At 44.6% G+C, this 20,311-nt stretch overlaps 1 protein-coding gene across 1 annotated transcript in view; it reads left to right on the forward strand.

Annotated features, from left to right (window-relative positions):
• The window catches only part of SCML4 (Scm polycomb group protein like 4), a 70,486-nt gene that overhangs the window by 47,632 nt on the left and 2,543 nt on the right, over positions 1–20,311 (forward strand). The window contains exons 6-7 of the mRNA XM_074578330.1: positions 8,390–8,656; positions 17,470–17,615. Of these exons, the coding sequence (XP_074434431.1) occupies positions 8,390–8,656; positions 17,470–17,615 (413 nt within the window). The remainder of the gene's footprint in view (positions 1–8,389; positions 8,657–17,469; positions 17,616–20,311) is intronic.

Here is a 20,311-nt window from a genome sequence, read left to right on the forward strand (position 1 = left end):
CAGCTGAGCTGCAGCACTGGACAGGGAGAAATGAAGCAAGGATTTTATAAAAAGTTTTATACCCACGTACAAACACATGCACAGGCTCGTGATTTATATGTGCTCTACCTAATTTCTGGAGGAGATTATGAGTTATTAATGGGCCAACGCAGCTTATTTTGCAGTTACTGTACTTTGCTCTAGACATCTCACTTCTTGTGTCACAGATTATTTGTTTTTCCACACAAAAAGTTGCTGTTAAATATTTTAAGCCAGTACTAACCAATATAATTCAGGGAGATTCATCGTGGTGGTAGCAGAACCGAAATGCACTAAGTACTTCAGCTGCAGAGAATCCCCAGTATATAACACCTTGAAATTTTCAGATAACACAGTCATTTTCACCTAGTCTATTCTATATACAGCTTTTTGTGACTTTTATCAATGCTGATTTATAAGCATACAGAGTACGTTATGAACTACCTGGATAGAAAAGCCCCTCTAGGTACTGCTAGAAGCTGGAGACAGAAAAGATCGATCGCAGCCTCTCCCATCCCCCTCTGCCAGTGTGGAGCTATTGCTGTGCTAAGACACAAAACTATACAACCCTGATAAATCTTTTCATGATGTACATTTTGGTGCAACTGAAAGGTAAAGGAGAAGGGAAGAGAATGGAGGAGCAGGTCTGAAATCAGGAGGAAGAGACCAAAGGAAGACTTTTTCTAAAGGTCGGATGCCTATATCATTGAAATCCCTTTGCTTTCACTCATGGGTATGCAGTGCCTAAGCAATTTGTCTGTGCTGTAAGATAGGACTAAAACCTCTCCATCGCAACACAAGATATTTACTCAATCATCCCCAAGTGCTTAAAAAAAAAATCCTCAATGGGTTATTTATACACATGAGCACCTTTTATTATTAAATCTAATAAATTTGTCAGCAGCTAGCTTGTGAATTTACTCTACCTTTTTACTCAGTTTGGACAATAAAACCGTGTTGATCTGTTCCCAGCTGGTTTCATTCCCTGGTTCTACTGCATTAAACACAATGTGGCTGTTGTCTGGGCTGCAAACACTCAAGGGAAGTCGTTTAAATAATGAAAAAAAATTGCCTATGCCGAAGTCCTTGCAATCAGGACAACATTGGGTTTTGGAAAATTCTCTAAAAAACTTAGATTCTTGATGTTAACTGACTGGCAGCTTCTCCTTGGGGGATTTGGTATTTCAGTTACCACAAAATATTTTTTAACAGCTAGGACACAGCGAAATGATACATGGTGCAGTAAAACCTCAGACTAAACCCTGGAGAATTCACTGCAGGTTTTATCTCCACAGTGTGACCATGCTTTCAGTGTTCATAATATCTACATTCACAAGTGTATGAGGCTTATTTACATTTTCTTGTTCTGACTGACTAGTACCCCCCGGCTTTTTCTCCCCCGTGGATGCAATTGTGTGTTCCTATAACCCATGCAAAAGTTTACCCGGAGACAGAAAAATGCAGGCATGACAGCCCTGAACCGCTGTTGGCGGATGCCCTGGGCTGCCTGCTCGCTCGTTGCCTCTCTGCAGCAGCCTCAGAGATGCTGTGGCTCCTTGGGGACACGTCTCCATGCCACTCTGCCTTGGTGAGCAGCGAGCAGCTCGTCTCCTCTGCCACGAACCAGATGTCGCTCCCTGTAACGCACTCCTTGTCCAGTCAAACCATGGCCGCCACAGGCTGCTGTGGAAAAGGTCTGGTCCTTGCCCAGCCATGCTGGATGTGGATGCATGCACGAGAGAGTGGTGTTGACACAGTCTAGAAACGCCTGCTAAGGGGTGACATCATATTTTCATTGTGCAGCATGTCTGGACGGGCAATGGAGCTAAAAGGAATGGGCTGGTGCTGTAATCCCAGAGTAAATCACAGTAGGCAGAGCTGGAAAGTCTTAATCCATCATAGGAAGCTCTTATCTTTAGATATACGCATGCAGGCTCAAGCCACAAGGAAGATAAGGTCCGTGGTCTGTTTCTGACTGGACAGAAATGTATGAGGCTGTTTGGCAGACACAGAAAAAGTTATTTTTTAATCTTTTAAGAGCTGATGTTAAAACAGAAGATAGCAGTTCAGAACAAAGGCATATCTTTTACACTCTTAAATACTGTTTAGATCTCTCTGCTCTCTCCCTCTCTGGCTTGCACTAGATCAAACTGATGGTTAAACTCCCCTAAGTATTTCCTTGTGCATTTCTGTATTTGCTTTTTGTGTTTCCCCACTTCTATTTTTCCTTCCATGAAGGCTGAGATGCAGGGTTTCTAACTTCCACAGCTGCTTAAAACTGTCCCCTTCTGCTCCCTGCACTGGCTCCCAGGTAGGGCAAATGCCATCCTTGTGTGGGGAGCTGGAGCCAAGCTCAGGAACTATAAACTACAGGCGAAGATAAAACCGTACAAGGAGTCTCTTGATAGGACTTTGACACTGTGGCTGGCTCCTCTCAAAATGACTGGGAGATGAGAAAAGGTTGGCCCTGGCTGGGGGAGAGGAGAGGTCTGAGGAAGCTATGAGATCATGCTGCTTAAAATATGGAGTTCACATCTGGTCAACCCATTATAGAAAATATATGGTAGCACTTAAAAAGGTACAGGGAAGGGTCAGAGGGCAAAGCCCATCACTAAACGATATGAGGAATAGGAGACAACAGAAAAAAGGAAGAGTGGGGGCAGAGAAAAGAAAGAAAGAAATCTATATTGACCGTGAGGAAAATAAGTTAATGGGGAATTTAATTAGAGCAAATACCTATGATTGACATTGCAGGTGGTGGAGTGAAAGGTTATGAAATAACACAAAAGTATTGGCCTAGAAGGAAGGGCAGTTGTCCCAGGAAGCTACTGGTGTGTAAAAGAGGACCTCCCTGGTTTGGGGATCAGTGTCCAGCGTGCTCAGAGGCTGGGGTGCGGGTTTCCATTGGTGCACCATGCAACCTTCACCTGAATGCAGCCGCTCCACAGCTGCGCAGGACATGGCCTGTTAACTGGGAATGGGGACCCTGGTTCCAGTTCACTGCCCTGACCTCAGGCTCTGCTGTCCAAACGTCAATCTGGGGATGAACCCAGAGAAAGGAATGGGGGTGTCAGGAAAGGGAAAGTTGGAGGAATGAAAGTGTGAGACGGATGGAAGGGGAACAGCCTGGGGAAGAAATGGCTACGCAGGTCAGAAGAGCGGGAGGAGGAAAAATAGAAAAGGGAGACAGGAAAATAGCTGGCAAAATGGGAAAAAGGTGATGCTGCTGGTGTGGGAAAGCAGCGTTAGAGCAAGGTTGAGATGGTGGAAATACGATGGAAGTAGCAGTAGGAAGAGAGGCTGGGGAAGAACGGAGGGAGGAGCAGGTGAGGGGTGTAAGGGAAGGGAGCCTGAGACAGGTAAAGGGAGAGAGGGATGTAACACGACAAGTGATGTGGGAGCAGCAGCAGATGAGGAAAGAGGCACAAAGTGCGTTTGGCCTGGGAGGAGAGCAGAGAAGGCAGACTAGAGCGTGTCTCTGGAGTGCAGAAAGAGCTTTTACCTGTAGGAGAGATTTTAGCAGAATAAGTTTGTTTGGGTTCTTTAATGATCAAGAAGAAGTAGTGAGAGATTAGATCTGCTCAGGAAAACATCAGCTAAAGATCATCTTCCCTGGGTATACACTCTTCATTTCCGGCTTGAAATTGATTTTCATTTGCTTTCCTAATGAACAATGGGAGGCATAATTTTTTTTGTCTTTCTGGAGTGTCTCTATTCCCAGATGCTACCAAAGGTCCACTGAATGTGTTCTGCATTCACACATGCAGTATAAATCCATGTGGCACGCTATAGTGGCATACAGATATTGCTGAGGCAAAGGACTTGACACGTTACAGAGATGAGAGACAAAACAAGTATTTTTCTTCATCATAATGGAGAACTGCATTCCAGAGATGATGGATAACCTGACCAAGGTCACTCCAGAGAGCTGGCATGTGAGCTGCAGGTTCTTGTGCTGTTTTAACTCACAGCTGACCCATCTTCAGGAATTTGGCGAGGAAACATACAAGCTGCTACTTTAAAGATACTCAGCTAAAGAAATGTGCATTTTTAAATTCAAAAAGCAGTTGGTTGGGTTTTTTTCTCTTCTCATTTGCTGCATTTTAAGGTGTCCTGGATGTAACAGCCTTAGTCTTTTCAATACATTTGCCTGTGAACCATTCATGGAAAGGAAAACTATGCCAAAATGGCTTGAGCATCTCAGGGTGGTGAATAGTTGTAACAGAGACTACTGTGCTTAAGGCAGCTTTCTCATAAATCCTGCCTTAAAACATTGTGTACTAATTTCTCACTAGCGTGTGCCCTTCTGCTGACTACCTAGAAAATAAAATACAGAAGTGCGACAGAATACAGAAGGGCTAAGCTACAGATGTATGAAACTGTTGCATTTTAAACCTCAATAGAGAGTTATGCTTTATTCTATTGTCTTAGAAAACATGTTTTTCCCTAATTGGCCAAAGTGGGATTAGTAGCTGTGAAAGCCGTACACTTTACAAGGCCTTATGGGAGATTACAAAATGCAAATATTTTCATATACATCATCGGTGGAGCCCCAGCTCATGCGGTTTCTCTGTGGTACAAGCTAACAAGGGTCTGGAGAAATATGAACACAAAGAGCTTCCACAGTCTTTTGTAGTTTTTGGACAGTGGAGCCTGTCCCTTCTGCTGCCTCCTGTGCCACTGTAAGGGGCCATAGACCCTTCACCTGAGTCCTTGCATGGTCCCCCCCCCACACACACCTGCAGCTGCTTCTTGGAATGGAGACGACATCAGTCATAGGATCAGAGGACAATTCAGGTAGGAAGGGAGCCCAGGAGGTTTCTGATCCAATCTCTTGCCCACAGCAGACTGAGATACTTGATCAGACCAGGTTGTTCAGGGCTTTGTCCTATTGAGTCTGGAAAACCTCTAGTTCCAGAGCCTGCACAGTCTCTCTGAGCAGCCTCTGCCACTGCCCCACTGTCCTCGTGGGGAAAAGGTTTCTCCTTACATCCAGTCTGAAGTTTCATTTCAATTTTTGCCTGTTGTCTCTTGTTGTCCTGCTACGCATCACTGTGAATAGCCTGGTTCCATCTTCTTGGTGACTTCCACATGGGTCCTGTGGATTAGGTTCCTGCTGTTAGGTTCCTACCCTCAAGCTGCCTCTCCCCCAGGCTGAACAAGCCCCATTCCCCCAGCCTCTCCTTGCAGGGCAAGCACTCCAAGCCCTGGGCATCTTGATGGCCCTCCACTGAAATCACCCATTTGTCCATGTCTGTCTGGTATCACAGAGATCAAACCTGGATGCCAGGATAGACCACTGCAGTACCCCACTTTTTACTGGCCTCCAGACAACCCATTAACCATCATGCACTAAGCTGGATGACCCAACCAGTTGCTCACTGAACCCAACTGTAATGTTCTAACTTGGACGCAAGAGGCGGTGTTGAAAGCCTTGCTAAAGTCAAGGTAAATGGAATCCACTGCTCTCCCTTTGCCCACAAATCCAGTTGCTTTACGATAAAAGGCAATCAGGTTGGTCAAGTGTGACTGACCCTTGGTGAACCCATAGGGACTGTCACCGGTCATCTTCAGCTCCTGGGAGGGAAATAAAAATGTCTTCTCCTGCTCTGAAGTGGCCATGGGGACTCTGTCCCCCCCTCAAGAGACTAATGTCTCTCTGTGCCCTGAAAGCCCCCCAGGCCTGCCTGCCTGCCTCTTCCCTCCCACATCTGGGTCTCTCCTGAAGGTGGCCAGACCGTTGCAGGGCATGGGCTCATGAAGACATGGTTGCTCAAGGTGCATCAGCCAGTGCAGTTTTACACAGCAGCCTGCACTCAGTAGGGAGCACAGAAGTTGACCAGCACCTTTTAAAACTCTGTGATTTAAAACCTGTAACCACACATACTTGAATGCATAGTCTCCTTTTTCTTAATCTAACTGTGACCTACATGTCATCATGAGCTTCTTTCGGTCAGGAGGAGGTGACTCTGATGAGTTGCTCTTGTAATCTGCTGACTGCTTATATGAACTTGAGGATCAGGAGCTCTGAAAAGGCTTGCTTAGAAACTTGGCTGCTTGAGAAGGTCCCTGCTCCCCCCTGTCCAATGAAGACATGGATATGACTGTTCACAATCCCAGAGCACCTTCCACTGGGGCATGTTCCAAACAGTAATGAATGGAGGCTCCTGCTTGGTCCGTGGCAGTAGGCATCACTACACCCATTTTGGAGCCCAAAGCAGAGACCTGTGGAATAACTTGATGTAGATCAAGAAAAGAGTCTTATGCAGGGTCAAGAACGGAACTGATGATGTCTGGCTTCTCATCACAGTCTCGTACACAATTCATGCATGCCTTCCATGGGGAGATTTCACCCCCACATGTCTTATTTCACACAGATTACTGAAAGAATCTGACATCAGTCAAAAAATCCCTGGTGTCTGCTGACAAATTTTGGAGTCATTTATATCCATAGTAATAAAAGCTGTATATCATTTATTTAGCAGGGCTCTTTTAATGTGCTGTTTGTTGTTTTGATAGTGTGTGTCTTCTTCATATTGTAATCATATTAAAAGAACATTCTTTTCCTGGAATAAAGAGGTAATGATTCACAAGAGGCATAATTATTCCATGCAGTGCAGGCAGGATGCTGCAGAAAGAGCTGTCTTCTTTATGCGTAAGAGGCTTTTATTGCAAGTGTTCTACACAGTAATTAAATTCCTTTGAATGAGGAGGCTTGATTGGATTTTCATTGGTTTATTGGGAGGAGTCTGAAAAGCAAGGTATTTAGCTCAATTGCTATACAATTTTGGCATCTGTTGGAGGTTAGGGAGAAAGGTTCAGTGTCTGATTCCCATGTCTCTTATGCTAGTGTTACATTAGTTGAACCCCGTTGAATTCAATTGAATTACACCCTATCTGTATTTGTGTGAGAATCAAGCTCAGAAATCCCTGGCAGAAAGCAGCAGGATACCTGAATGCATGCAGTAAGGATCCAAATTATCTAAGGGAAAAAAGCCTTGCTAAAAGAAAGTTACTTGCAGTTGCAAAGGCAAGTGCCCAAAAGTGAGGAAACTTCAAATTTACAGCTGTTCTTCAGATTTGATGTTTGCCTTATGGTGAGTCCAGCCTTGGCCCAGAATGGGACAAAGTCTTAAAAGACAGCAACAAGAAAATGAAAAATCAGGCTCTCATGTAACAAAAATCTGTGCTGTGGCTTGACACATGAGCCAGGATGCTGGCATGGCACAACTCTTGAGTATTTGAGTTGTCAAACTAAAACATGTTTGTTTAACATCAACTACTGTACGTGGCTGCCAAGGATTTTTGTTTTTTCGTATTTTTTTTTTTCAAAGGAAAAGAGTAAAAATTAAAATTAAAAGGAAAACACTAGTATACGCAGGCTCAACCTTGAGGCCTGTTGGGAGGAGACTGGAGCTATCCAGAGGAGGACAATGACACAGACATGGAGGTCTCAGTCCAGACAGCAAAGCAAGATGGACCTGGACCTATGTCTGAGGGGAACTGGCAAAAAGTCTGTGTACTGTGAAACCTGGGGCTAGACCTGCCTCGTGCGTTAGACCTCCAAGCAAAGGGGAATATAATTCCCTAAATTAGGTCTGTAAGTGCAAAATTTGGTTTATTGGGAGGAGTCTGAAATTAGCTCCTACACGGTGTGCAAAATGCAACACAGAGGAGAGGAACCACAGCAATGATTTGCAGTCGTCCGTGACGCCGGCACACATGTCTGAACCCAAGCCAGGTCTGGGTGACTCACTCACACATCTCTTCCTGGGATAAACCTTGGGCGTGCTTATCAGCCATCAAGCCTCTTCTCCTTGCTGGATACCAGGCCTGATGGATGTCTGCAGCTGAGGATATTTTCTGATTAATTACAGCCAGAATGCTTTGGTTTATTACCTTTGCTCCCTCCTACTGGCTGGCAAGCATTACAAACCCAACAAACTGCTTGTCCTGTTGTCCTTCTCTGCCTTCTTCCTTTCAAATTTCATGTTTTTTAAAGACAGAGCAGACAGTAGCTGCACAATCCCTCGCTCTCCATGGTATTCAGGGAACACCATGAAGCAAATGGGACCCACCAGTCAGTGGCCCAGGACTTTACAGAGAATATTGCCGTAAGCTGACATGGATGAGTCACATCAAGCCACAGTTTCCCTGTTGCGATTCTACTGACTTCTGGGTGGTTGTGCTTCCCTTCATTATTTATTAATTCTCAGCAAGGATCCCTCTTGCAGCCAGCTGTCTGTACAGAAAGTTGGAAATGGAGTTAAACTTTTTGCCAAAAAAAGGGAATTTTGGCCAAAATATTTTTTCAGGGGCTGAATTAAAAATTCGTTCTGATGTTTCTTTTGTGTCTTGGCTTCCTGAGCAGAAACGGTCATACCTGAGGACTACCTGGTTGATCCTGCGAACATGAAGCGGTACAGCGTGGATCCTGCTGATTCTGCCTTCAGTTGCATGGGCTCTGTGTACGCTGTGCGGCAGAGTCCTGCAGATGGACGTCCTGCTGGAGGCTCCTCTTCCTCCTGTAGCCATCGTCCTGCCCAGATATCTTCAGGGAGTTCCTCATCTACTGGCCTGCGGCATCAGACCTCCAGCCCAACGAGGAATGGGACCTATCTTGAAGGAAACAGAAGTGGTAATATAACATCTTCCATTTAGCAATGTGTGTTGCTATGCTGGTGCCATGCTGGCGTCTTCGCTCACTCCCAAATTCCCAGGAAAATTAGTGAGGTGGGTCTGGGTTGACATCCATCCAGACCACTCACGCTTCCATTTAGAAAGAGGAATAAAAACCTATGTAAACACAAAATCAATCTGTTGATCATTAAGTAAAAAGGTGAATGTTTTCTAATGCTGTTATTAATTATGTAAACATATGTATTATGTATAATCGTGTGGCAATCACAACTGTTATTATTGACTTACAGATATAAATATTAATATATAAGGCATTCCTCCCAAAGACTGATACTGCCTGCAGGCAGGTACCTGTTATTTGTGTGACACCGGCTGTGTACAAGATACAAGGCAGAGCAAAACCAAATATTAGTGCCTGCCTCAAAGCATTTTAGCAAAAGGTTTTGCTTCCGAGCTGTGTGGCCCTTCCTGCCCCTTTAATCATGAACCAAGCCAGATTTTGCTTGAAAAAGACTGCCCAGCAAAACGTATATTTTTAGAAATCACCCAGCTCACTGCTCAAGGCTCTTTTATCCTTCAGGGAGCAAAATCACACAGAATTTGTCTGCAAATTCAAGGGATGCCATGGGAACCACTGCATTCAACAACCCTTCTTCTCCCCTTTTTTTGTATTTTTGTCCAGTTACCCTGCTAGGATTTAGGTTTGCTGGGTCGGTCGCTCTGCCTATTACCTGTGTTCCCTATTAGCCATGATTTTTTTTCTCTAGATATGACCTGGCTTCATCAAATGGGTTAGCTAATTCCCTGAACTTCCGTTAACTTTGTCTTTGTTTGCGTTTTCCAAGTTCTCCATTAAGAGGTCTTTATCAGTTGTGATTCGAACAGTGTCTTCACCCCTTACTAATTATTCAAACTTCATTTATGCATTTTTCATCTTGAAGATAGATCTAACAAAGGAGTTGAGTGTCTCAGCCATTTTTAAGTCATTAATTTCTTTCCCTTACTCATTTATTAATGGAATCTACTGTCACTCTAATATTATTTTTTTAAAAATCTTGATATATTTGCAGAAGCCTTGCTGGTTCCCCTAGTCCCTTTGTCTACCCTTAGCTCATTACACTCTCTTTCTGCCCTTGCATTTCCCTGGAAACTGCAAGTGATTCTGCATATTCTTGCTTGGTAGCCACCCCAGAGCCTCTTTCCAGTAGCTGCAGATCTTTGCAAAATTCCTTCACATCCGTCACCTCCCCAACGTCTGTATTATTTCTTGTTTCTGAACCTTCACGATTTAATATTTTAAACATTATTCTTGCAAAATGCGTATTACTAGTATTTATCCTTGCATTTCTTTGTTTATCTAATTTTGCCTTCCTAAATGTTCAATACCTACTCAAAACCATCACTCACTTTGCCATTATTTTGGCACATCTGTTTCCCTGGTTTATCCCTGTGTTACTCTATTACACAGAGCACAGATAAGCATTCGATTCTCATCATTATTTTTTCTTTACTTACAGAGTCAACTTTACTCAAAGCAAAGTGGATAGTATAGAAATGCACTACTGCAAACAACTTGTAAAAGGTTGTCACTAAGAACTGGGGGCCTCAGTTACAAAGAAAAGGACATGAAAAGCCCTTTCTTTCAGATCTTGTTCTGTGCCTCTCAGGCCAGCACAATCAGGTGCTGGGAGGACAAGAGGTTTACTGTGTACAGGATTCATTTTCCCCTCTCCCACTGCTTCCCTAGAGCCTCCCAGCAGAACTGGGACCCTTTCGTCAAGCTTTTTAGTTGTCAATGGCGAGGAGCCAAGATTTATCGGTGTTGTTACTTGCTTGCTTTGAAAATCTTTATCTTTCTGCTTGAGATCAGTCATTATCTCTTTGTAGTACATAGGAAGGGTCAGGGCAGTTCAGAGCAAAGGTCTGTCTAGCTGTGCATCCTGTCTCCAGCAGGAGACAGCAGCACGCCCCCAGGAAAGAGATAAGTGCAGAGATGGTGATGCTTCCCCACTACCCTTTCCTCCTTTGGAAATTTTTTGGCTCAAGGGCTTCCTGAACCAGAAGTAGTGGATTCATATTTAGTAACCCTTCATAGATTTTTCTTTCCTGAATCACCCAGTGGCTTATTGAATACTTTGTGCATTTTCAGCATCCACAAAATACTGTGGTAGAGTTACCGTGCTTAAAAATGTGTTGTGTGGATAAAAAGCCGTGGTATCAGGGGTTTGAATCTACGTTCAAGGGACTGAAGCTTAAAATCAGAGCTCCTTATGCTTGTTCAACTGCATTACTTTCCCTTCATGTTTCTGACTGTGAATATCACTGTTTCCCAGCCTCAGCCAATGTCCTGTGAAAACTCAGCACGGTCCTTAGGCAGGAAGCTAAGCTTCAGGAGACAGCTCCACCTCTCTTATGACTTCCCACAAAATTTGCAGTCTTGACAAAATGAAAGCCTAAAAGATGATGTGTCTTTTTTTTCAGAGCTGAACCAACAGAATTGTCATAGAATGGCCATGCAGTAGGCTTTGCAGGTTCCTATATCTCTCTAGCTTGAAACATATTAAGGCACTTTGAGGAACAAAGAAGAAGAGTTTGCTTTTCTACTAGGCACCCATGACATTTGGGTGTCTTTGAAGCAGTTACAAGTGACTTTGAGCTGCTACATATGATACTTGAGGGTAGCAGGACTCATCCCCAAACTGCTTAGTATTTTTGACATGACGAGCATTTGACATTTGTGAAGACTAGCTCCTCTGGGGCCTCTGGTTCATTAGGAGAGCTCAACAGTAAAGGCTTCCTGAAACTGGTAGTTACACAGCGATCATCACGAAAATGGTTATTGGTTTGTTGATATTGCTTATTTACAATTATTAACAATTTATTACTCCTGGTATCATCCATTGTAGGTTAGGGTCTACCATAAAGGTACATGCAAACCCATATGGAGACAGATTTGCTGTCAAGCTCCTTCCAACAGGAGGAATAGCAAACCCCTATGCTCCACCATGTACGGCAGCACAAATGGCTAGTGCATGTTTGTACCACCACCATCCATCATATTTACTCTGATTCACTCAGCTGCCTTCTGGAGACTCCAGCAGCCCATGGCAGGACCTGGGTCCTCTGAGGCAGAGGAAAACCTTTTGCTCTTGGACATGGCCAGGCAGTTTTCAGTGGCTGTGATGGGGAACACAGTGACATCCACGAAGTCAAGGTGCCCACAGATTCATTATGACACCACTTCTAGCATTAAAGAAACTGCTGTTTCTAGTCACAGCCTGGTTTCATCTCCTACTCCATTTGCGATAGCTTCAGCCCTGTAATGCTGGAATTCCCACTGCAGAGTTCTACAAAGCATTGCCTGCTCCTCCTTAAAATTACAGACTGTATTTCTTCACAGCTATCAAACTTTCACCCACCATGCTGCTTCCACTTTTGCTGGAAATCGCAGACTTTTAAAATACACATCTTTCTGCAATTGCCTTAGTGCAGCCACACTAGAGTTTGATTACTGTCTTCGCAAAATCTCTCTTGCAAAGGTCTTTGGAATCTGCGCTCTCACTATGATGCTTCTGCATGTGTTTCTCCTCTTTCTAGGGATAATTTATATGCTGCTGAATCATAAGTGAGCAAAGATGAGTAAGTGATGCATACCAGCCTCTGTTCTTATCCTCCTCAGTTTGCATACTTACAAGGCAGAGATGGGCAGGACTCATTAAAAGGAGGAAGAATTTCTCTCTGAAACCTCAAACCAATCCTCTTCATTTATGGATATTTTTGAAAAATAGCTTGCCTTATTTATCATGGTGGGCAAATATCATGGAAAAAACCATAACCATAAAACATATCTCAGTGCATAGCAGAACATGTCTTTCAAGCGGAATGGATGAGATTAAACCTCAAAGCTCTCATTAATGTGATCAGAAGCTCAGTGTCTAATTCTCCATGATTATGCTAAAAAATTCCAAACCAGAAAAAAAAAAAAAAATCTCATTTCAGAAAGCCAGTTGGGGCTGCTAACAGATAAACATGCACTTTCCTGTCATCATTTGCCAAATTGAAGCTCTTAAATCAGGGAAGGAATAGTCAAGGACATCATAAACCTTTCCAAGCCTGCTTACATAACAAACAAAGCCTTTATTCTAAGTATGAAGAATTGCGTGTTCAACCACAACATAATAACCTTAACCTTGCCCTGTAGCTTGTTATTTTTATGTAGATTTTATTATCCAATATTAGCAGTTAATTATTATCACCTGAGGGCCTTTGTTAAGAGGCAATCCTGCTTGCTAATACATTTATTTCCTGAAAACATCTGGGGGCGCAGGGTTTGAAGTTTCTCTTTTTCCAGAATAGTGCTGCAAGCACCCTGGGGGGGCCAGATCCAGCACTTCCCCAAGGCAGTGGCCAAGGAGCTGCTGATGGCATTGTGGGGCTCAGAGCTGGGTACCGCTTCTTTGGCAAATGCAGCCTGCCTGTTAGTTTTTGAGAATACTTACAGCCTGAAAGGTTCCATGCTTTCAGTGAGCTGCCTATTTTCTCCCCCGCCTCCCTGCTCCTGCAAGAGAGCGGCAAATCAAGAAAAGCCCAAATAAATCTTTAATGCCAGCCCATGGCTGCATCTCATGCAAACAGATGCTGGGGGGTTCTTGCAGCAGGTGGAGGAGCAACCACGATGTTGCATCCCCGTGTGGCACATGTCGTGCTGGGAGCAGGAGTGACAGTTGTGCTCATGGGGTGAGGAGGACTCTGCCCTGCCATGCCATGGGGCCAAGGCCACCAGCCAAGTGGTGCACGGCATCTCCTGCAAGTGCCTGCCAGGGCAAGTCGACATGCTAAGCCCAATCTTCTTTCCAGAGCTCTCTGCTGATTGTGGCTCGTCAAATCCCCCTGCACCCATAAATATCCTGTAATTGTGTTCTCCCACACAATGCCTGCTTTTCTGATGCGTCTGCTCTTCTCCTGCTTGGTGTGCCCTAGACTTTTAGAAAAGTGTCTTCTACAAAGCCTTCCTCCAGTCCTTGTTTATAGTGGGAGGTTTGTTGTTTTTTAAAATGTTTCCCGTTTCTCTGCGCCTTTGACGGCCTGCTACTTCTGCTTAGTTTCAGTAGATCTGCTGCTCCTTATTATCTGCTCCAGTGCAATCAGAGAGAACCTTTTAAAATTTCATTCCCACCCCCTCCCCCTGAGGCAAAGAAATCATTTAGGCCTGCAGCAATATTAAAGTTCATCTGTCACTCCCTTTCCACTCTTATCTATCAATGACCGTACTCCCTCTGGGCTGTTTGTTTGCCAAGAACATATTTAGGGAGTCTGTTATTTATCTTTCCTTCTTTCGCAGGTTTAACTCCATTTTAGCACTGGGTTTCCTTGTCATGCCACTGCAGCTTCTTGGCTGTTGACTTTCTCTCTCTCCATCCTCCTTCTCAGGAAGGTCCTGAGGCCAGAGTGCTGGGCAGAGAAAAGCATGTGTGGGCTGAGAGCTCAGACCAAGCCAGGCCGCCTATTTCCATTGGCTTCTCCTGGCTTTGGCCACTGACCCGGTATCTCCAGCCATTTATGCTCAGGCAGTGGTCTCGAGTGGGATGCCCCGAGACCTTCCCCTGTAGAGGAACCTCTTCACTCTTCTTCCCCGACACCGCTTCAGGCAGGAGGGGGAAGTGCTTCCCTCTGATTACCCAAATTTCCATATCCCATTCCATTAATTTGACAAATTTTTGCCACCTGTCAAAAACAGGAAATTGGATTTGACCTAGATTACGATCTCTAAAAATAATTATTGGTCGTGAGCACTCCCATCTCTTTGTAATCTGAGTATTCATTATCATCTTGATTAATTCTGATGACAGGATGGCATAGGATACCCGGGAGACATGAGACTTCCTCATTTATCTAGTTCTTAGGTTAAGTGTGAATACCTTCAGATAAGAAAAAATGTATAGTACTTGCCCTGCTGCCATCAAACACTTTTGTGCTTAATATAATCTCTCAGTAAAGTGAGGCTATCGAAAGAAACCCCATGCCTTTTTGTGGACATGAAATGATTTATTTTCTTTTGTAAATAGAGAGATTACACTTAAATGTGTAAACTACAATGTTAAAAAGTCAGAGTAAATTAAACAAGAAAATACACTTTAAAAGATATGGAAAAACAGATTGTTGCCAGTCTCACCAGCTACAAATTGTGCTCAAGATATTTGTCTGCACCTGGTGGTATCCCAGTTTTACTAACGACATTAAAAGGTAGCCCCTTACACACAAGTGAAATAACACATCCTAATTCATGAAAAAGCAGCAGAGAGTCCAAGACTTGACTCTAGGTAGAAAAATAAAGACAAAACAACCTTTGAAGAGTTAGTATCTACACATAATTCTTGGGTTTATGTTATTATATTGTACCTCGGGTAGGGATTTGAAAGGGTTATCTTCACCTGCTGGTGCCTGGAACAGTTCTAGCCATGCAGTCTCTTTAGAAAGGTCATTTATATATTTGTCTTTAAAAAATCAGATTTATGCTATTGATTGCTAGATTGCAAAGAAGTGAATAGAATTCCCCTGTATTTTAACCTTTTCTTCTCATCCCCCTTCCTTTCATTACAGATATTTCCAATACCTCTGAAGGCTCCTGACCTCTCTGGGGTTCTCTATTCCCCTTTGCCCTTTCCTGGCATTTCTGGAAGCAGCAGGTTGCGGGCAGGAGTCACTGGGCCGGGGGCTGCTCTCTCTGCGCCTGATGTGAATCCCAGGCTAAGCTCCCTGGGCTGTCCTTACATTCATACAAATTGAAGGGAAAAAATGTGATCCTCAGTAGTGGCACGTCTCCCCCAACCGCATTATGGCAGTAGCATAGAAACTTCTGCAATCCTTTGGGCACGGCAAAACCTTTCTCTCCCTGCCCTCTATTTTCCAGCTGGTTTGTGAAAGTCTGGTTTTCTCCCTGCCTTTGGTGTGAGGTCCTGAGGTGCACAGCATCTCCACACATCAGCCGGCACCCTGTCCATGGGCAGATCAGGCAGGGGAGAAATACTCACCCCTCTGCCTTCAAGACAAGTCTTAGTTCTTCCACTTGCCCCTGACAAAGTTACTCGATGTTACAGATGATCCAGGGGCTGGCCAAGATTACCCTGCTCGTTTTGCACTCTTTGTCTTCATCATTTCATGCCAAAGGCTCCAGATGGTGTCTGTACCATTGTGTATTGCATTTATTCTGTGAGCGGAGCCCAGGGTTGCCTAAGTCCATATGAACACCAATCCTCGCTGTCTAATTAAGAGGACCTGCGGCTATTCCTTGTCCTTTATATCCAGAACAGTGACTTAGCAAATGAGAGCGTAATTATCATGATATTTACATCACATCCCATTATGAAGCCCATCGACCAGATTTGCACATTCATAGCACCGCTGCTTTCCGGAGTTGATCCTTCGTAACTGCAAAATATACCTCATTACATTATCCTAGAGGATGAGCATGGTGGCAAGAAAAATAGGACCAATACGCACATAAAGCCATTATTGGGCATATATGGGCAGATCCTCGGCTAATATAAATCAGCATGGCTCTATTGAATTCAATAGAATGACAATCTACATAAGCCACAAACCCGGCCCACTACATTTGTTCACATACATTAGGATCACGTTCTGAGTCACGCATGGGGATTTTCATACATTTCATCTGTCTCTATAAGCTCAGTATTTCTACGGAGAGCTCAGCCCTTCTCTCCTCAGCAGCTCTGATTGCCCTCTTGGGGCTTCTCCAGGCTCAAGTTTAGGTATCTGTGGTCTCCCTCTTCTTGCACTCTTCTGTTTCCTTTTCTGTCTTCTGTAGTGCCTGCTTGCTTACCATTTGCACTTCTCGCATTAAAAACCGGGCCTTAACGGAAAGAGATGAGCAGGTCTGGGCAAATAACATTTTATACATCTGTGTGCTGCCGCCTGCTAATGCAAAGTTTGCTTGGTGTGGCTATAGCAAATTTAAACAGCTTTCCTGTAACCTAGCATAATATAGTTATTGTAACAGTGAAGCAGCGTAAGTGGAGGTGCAAATTATATTCATGTGGAGGCTGAGATTTATAATTCTGCAGAGACTAAGAATAAAAACATAAATGCACTTTCATTCCAATGTGCCTTTATTCACTTGATTTAAAGCTCCAGCAAGCCGAAGTGACCTTAAATCATCCAGGGCTTATACCATTAAAAAGTCACATGTGCAATGTTCATCTTCACATGTTTTAGTAGCTTTCCAAATAGGCATTCATTGGGGACCATCATCTTTGTGAGAGCCTAAGATTAGGAGGGTATTGACTAGAAACCTTCCTTTAAGCTCTAAGATAAGTCTGAATGTCTGAATATGAAGAAAAAAAACAACTATTTGCTAAATCCTGATTTTATCCTCTAGCTTCGCATTCAATGGCAATCTCCTTTGTTTGGTGCTGAAATGCTTTCTCTCCAGGTGGGAGGGTGGTGTCTTCTTCAGCCAAGATCCCCGCTGCTTGCAGATCAGACAGCAGGGGCAGCTCGGTTTAAGAGCCTGGCAGCTGGCACATTTTTCCTTCCCCAGCAGGAACCTGGGGGTTTCATGGTTTTTAACGCAATTCACCAGCTGGGATCGTGTCTCCCAATAAGCAGTCAGATTGGAAACTGCTCCAAGTCCCCTTCTCTCCCCACCCCACCATCTCAGGCTGATACTTGCACACACAGACCCGACGTCCAACACTGCAGTGAGGCTGCCGTACCACTGCACACTCACAAACCGAGGAAACTGCTGCATGCCGTTGTAATGCGCTGTTGTGGGCTTTTTTGTACCAATAGCCTCAAGTCCTTCACCAGAACAACAAGACACGGCTCGGCCATCAAGCAAGAATCCTTTGACCTGGACGGTGGATGACGTGGTTTGGTTTGTGAAGGATGCAGACCCTCACGCTTTAGGTCCCCACGTGGAGCTCTTCAGAAAACACGTATGTAGAAGGCTGCCCTTACCAATTCTGGGTAATTTAAGCTAAGTGCATGGGCAGTCCCAAGAGACAGCCAGTACACATCACACATGCACACGCCCCCTCAGTTGCCTTTGGCTTCTATAGGTAGTGTTTGTGCTCAGCTAGATTGAATCCAGGACCCCGCAAGGTGTTCAGCACCACTGGAGGGGTTGGGCTGAAGAAAAGTTCACTTATCATCCGAGAGAGTGAGTGGTCAAACAGTGGAACAGGCTTCCTTGAGAGGTGGTTGATGCCCCAAGCCTGTCAGTGCTGAAGAGGTGTTTGGGCAATGCCCTTAATAACATGCTTTAACTTTTGGTCAGCCCTGAATTGGTCAGGCAGTTGGCCTACATGATTGTTGTAGGGCCATTCCAACTCAACTATTGTATTCTGGTCTATTCTGTTCTTTCTGTTCTGTTCTGTTCTATTCTATTCTATTCTATTCTATTCTATTCTATTCTATTCTATTCTATTCTATTCTATTCTATTCTATTCTATTTATCCTTCAATGGGGAGGTCTTAGCAATTTCTTGAGAAAATGCTCATTATTTGTTCCCAACTACGTCAGTGTAAATTATTTCTATGCCAAGCCTAACAGAAAGCACAGAAGATCTGGTGTTCATTTTTCATTGTCACATTGTCACAAAAAAGCCTCATCTCAATGACGATTTTTCCCCAGGATACCTATGCGTCTCTAGGTACTTAGCAGGAGAAACCCAAAACAGCCAAGCTTTTAATCTTTTTCCCCTCGGTATTATGTAACTACATAACCAAATTTAACAGACCTGCTGACTCACTGGAGAATATGATAGTTGCTTTTGCTAGGCAATCTCCAATTGTGGAAATTATATTATCCTTAATTAGTAAAGGGGAAGACTATAAACACACATCTGATCTTGAGTTTCTTGTTCTGCTCTGGATATGGAGTTGACACCAATGCATGTAGTAGCATCTTCAGCCCCCTTCTCCTTCTCCATCCTTCCTTGATCAGTTCAGTCTGGCTATGAAAATGGATTTTACCCTGAAAGTGACTTGCGTTCAACTGGAGGTCACAGCTTAGGATGTTAGTGCCTGGACCTAACTACCTGAGAAGAGCTTCCCAGCCCTGACTCCTGATCAGCCCATCAGGTTGCAAAGCAAGAGAGAGGGCTTGATCACCATGTCCCGCTCCTTTCCTGTGGGACAGTAGGGACAGGTGGGAGTGTGGGGCTGCAGACAACAGCTGAGAGAGACAACTGATGGACGTCCAACTACACCCTGGATGTAGGGTTTCCAGATACTGAGGAGAGGAGGTGGCTAAGGACCAGATGAAAATGAAGGTGAACACAGGCCTCGATGTCTGCTCACCCTAGGCAGGTATTGAGGCCCTCTGCCATTCTGCAGACAGGCTGGTGGGATGAGAACAACAGAGCAGGCACAGCGGTGCTGGGACCAAATCTGCAGTTACGGGCCAGGGGCCAGCCTACTTTCCTTGCCTTCTGCAGAGAAGTCAGATCTGCCTTATACGCTGACAATGAAAACATGGGCTACGTTGGCCCTGTGGGTAACCAGGCAGATAAACAAGCCACCTTTAGATTTAAAAGAATTTGCTTTCAGCATGAGTTTTTGAGACTATCAGAAGGGGCTGTGCATCAAGAGAAAACTCTTCATGCAAGGGAGAGAGAATTGCCATGGTCTGAGGCATACAGCTACATCCCAAAGGAGAGAAACATTTAAAGTTTATCTTGTAAATACGGACAGTGTAAAAGCACTGGTTTAGTCTAGTTTCCAGTTGGAGCAAAGGATGGCACAGCGTGCTTTTCTCTAGCAACAGGGCAGTGACATGCTCCAGGCAGCTGTGGGCCAGCCGGAGCATGCCACGATACTACAGCTGCTCTGTGACCAAAGAGACCAAGCTAAATTGCCACTAAAGACTGTCCCTGTCACCCTTTGTTGAACACCCCGCACCCATGGGCTCTACTTATCATTGGTTTCCTTGTAAAATATGCTGTAGGTGTGAGAACCTGGGTGAGATTGCCACACAACTCAATTCAATTACGCCTTGGAGTTATATATGTCCCTGCAATTTTTCAGCCTTCAAATCTCATCTGGATTAGCACAAAGACCCCAGGGGTGAGAGACAAGTGATTAGTCCATTAACCTTAGCCATATCTTCCTGTATGTTCAATCTTTCTATGAAGCAGGTGCATAATTTACTTAGAGGCACTTACTGTCATTGACCAGGCTCAGCCATCACCTCAAATGGTTGCTTTGGCAATCAACTCATCTGAGCTATGACATGGGGAGGGAGAGGGTGGTGGGGCCACCAGGAAGAAGAGGCTGGGGGGGTTTATCCTGTGTGCGGGCAGTGCTCTTCCCACCTCTGTATTCAGCCATTTGGGGGCAATCCCTGGAGCCGGCTCTCCCAGGGTGCAATAAGGATGTGCAGTCCGCATCCTCCACAGCTGCCATCCGCATCGCAGGATGACTCTGGCTCTGCTCTTCCCACCAGGAGCAGAAGCTTTTCTTCTTGTGGAGACACCCAAGGAGCTCTGTCACAGAGGGCTCCCGAGATTGTCCACCAAAGGCCGTGAAACTGCCTACTACCTCCCCTCTGCTGTTCCCTGCTCCCTCGGCAGGGACGCGTGCCGAGGAAAGCCTAGCCCATAACTGACGGGTCTTTTGGCCTCATGCAAAGG

This window comes from Larus michahellis, chromosome 3, assembly GCF_964199755.1.
Source record: "Larus michahellis chromosome 3, bLarMic1.1, whole genome shotgun sequence".
Taxonomy (NCBI): Eukaryota; Metazoa; Chordata; class Aves; order Charadriiformes; family Laridae; genus Larus; species Larus michahellis.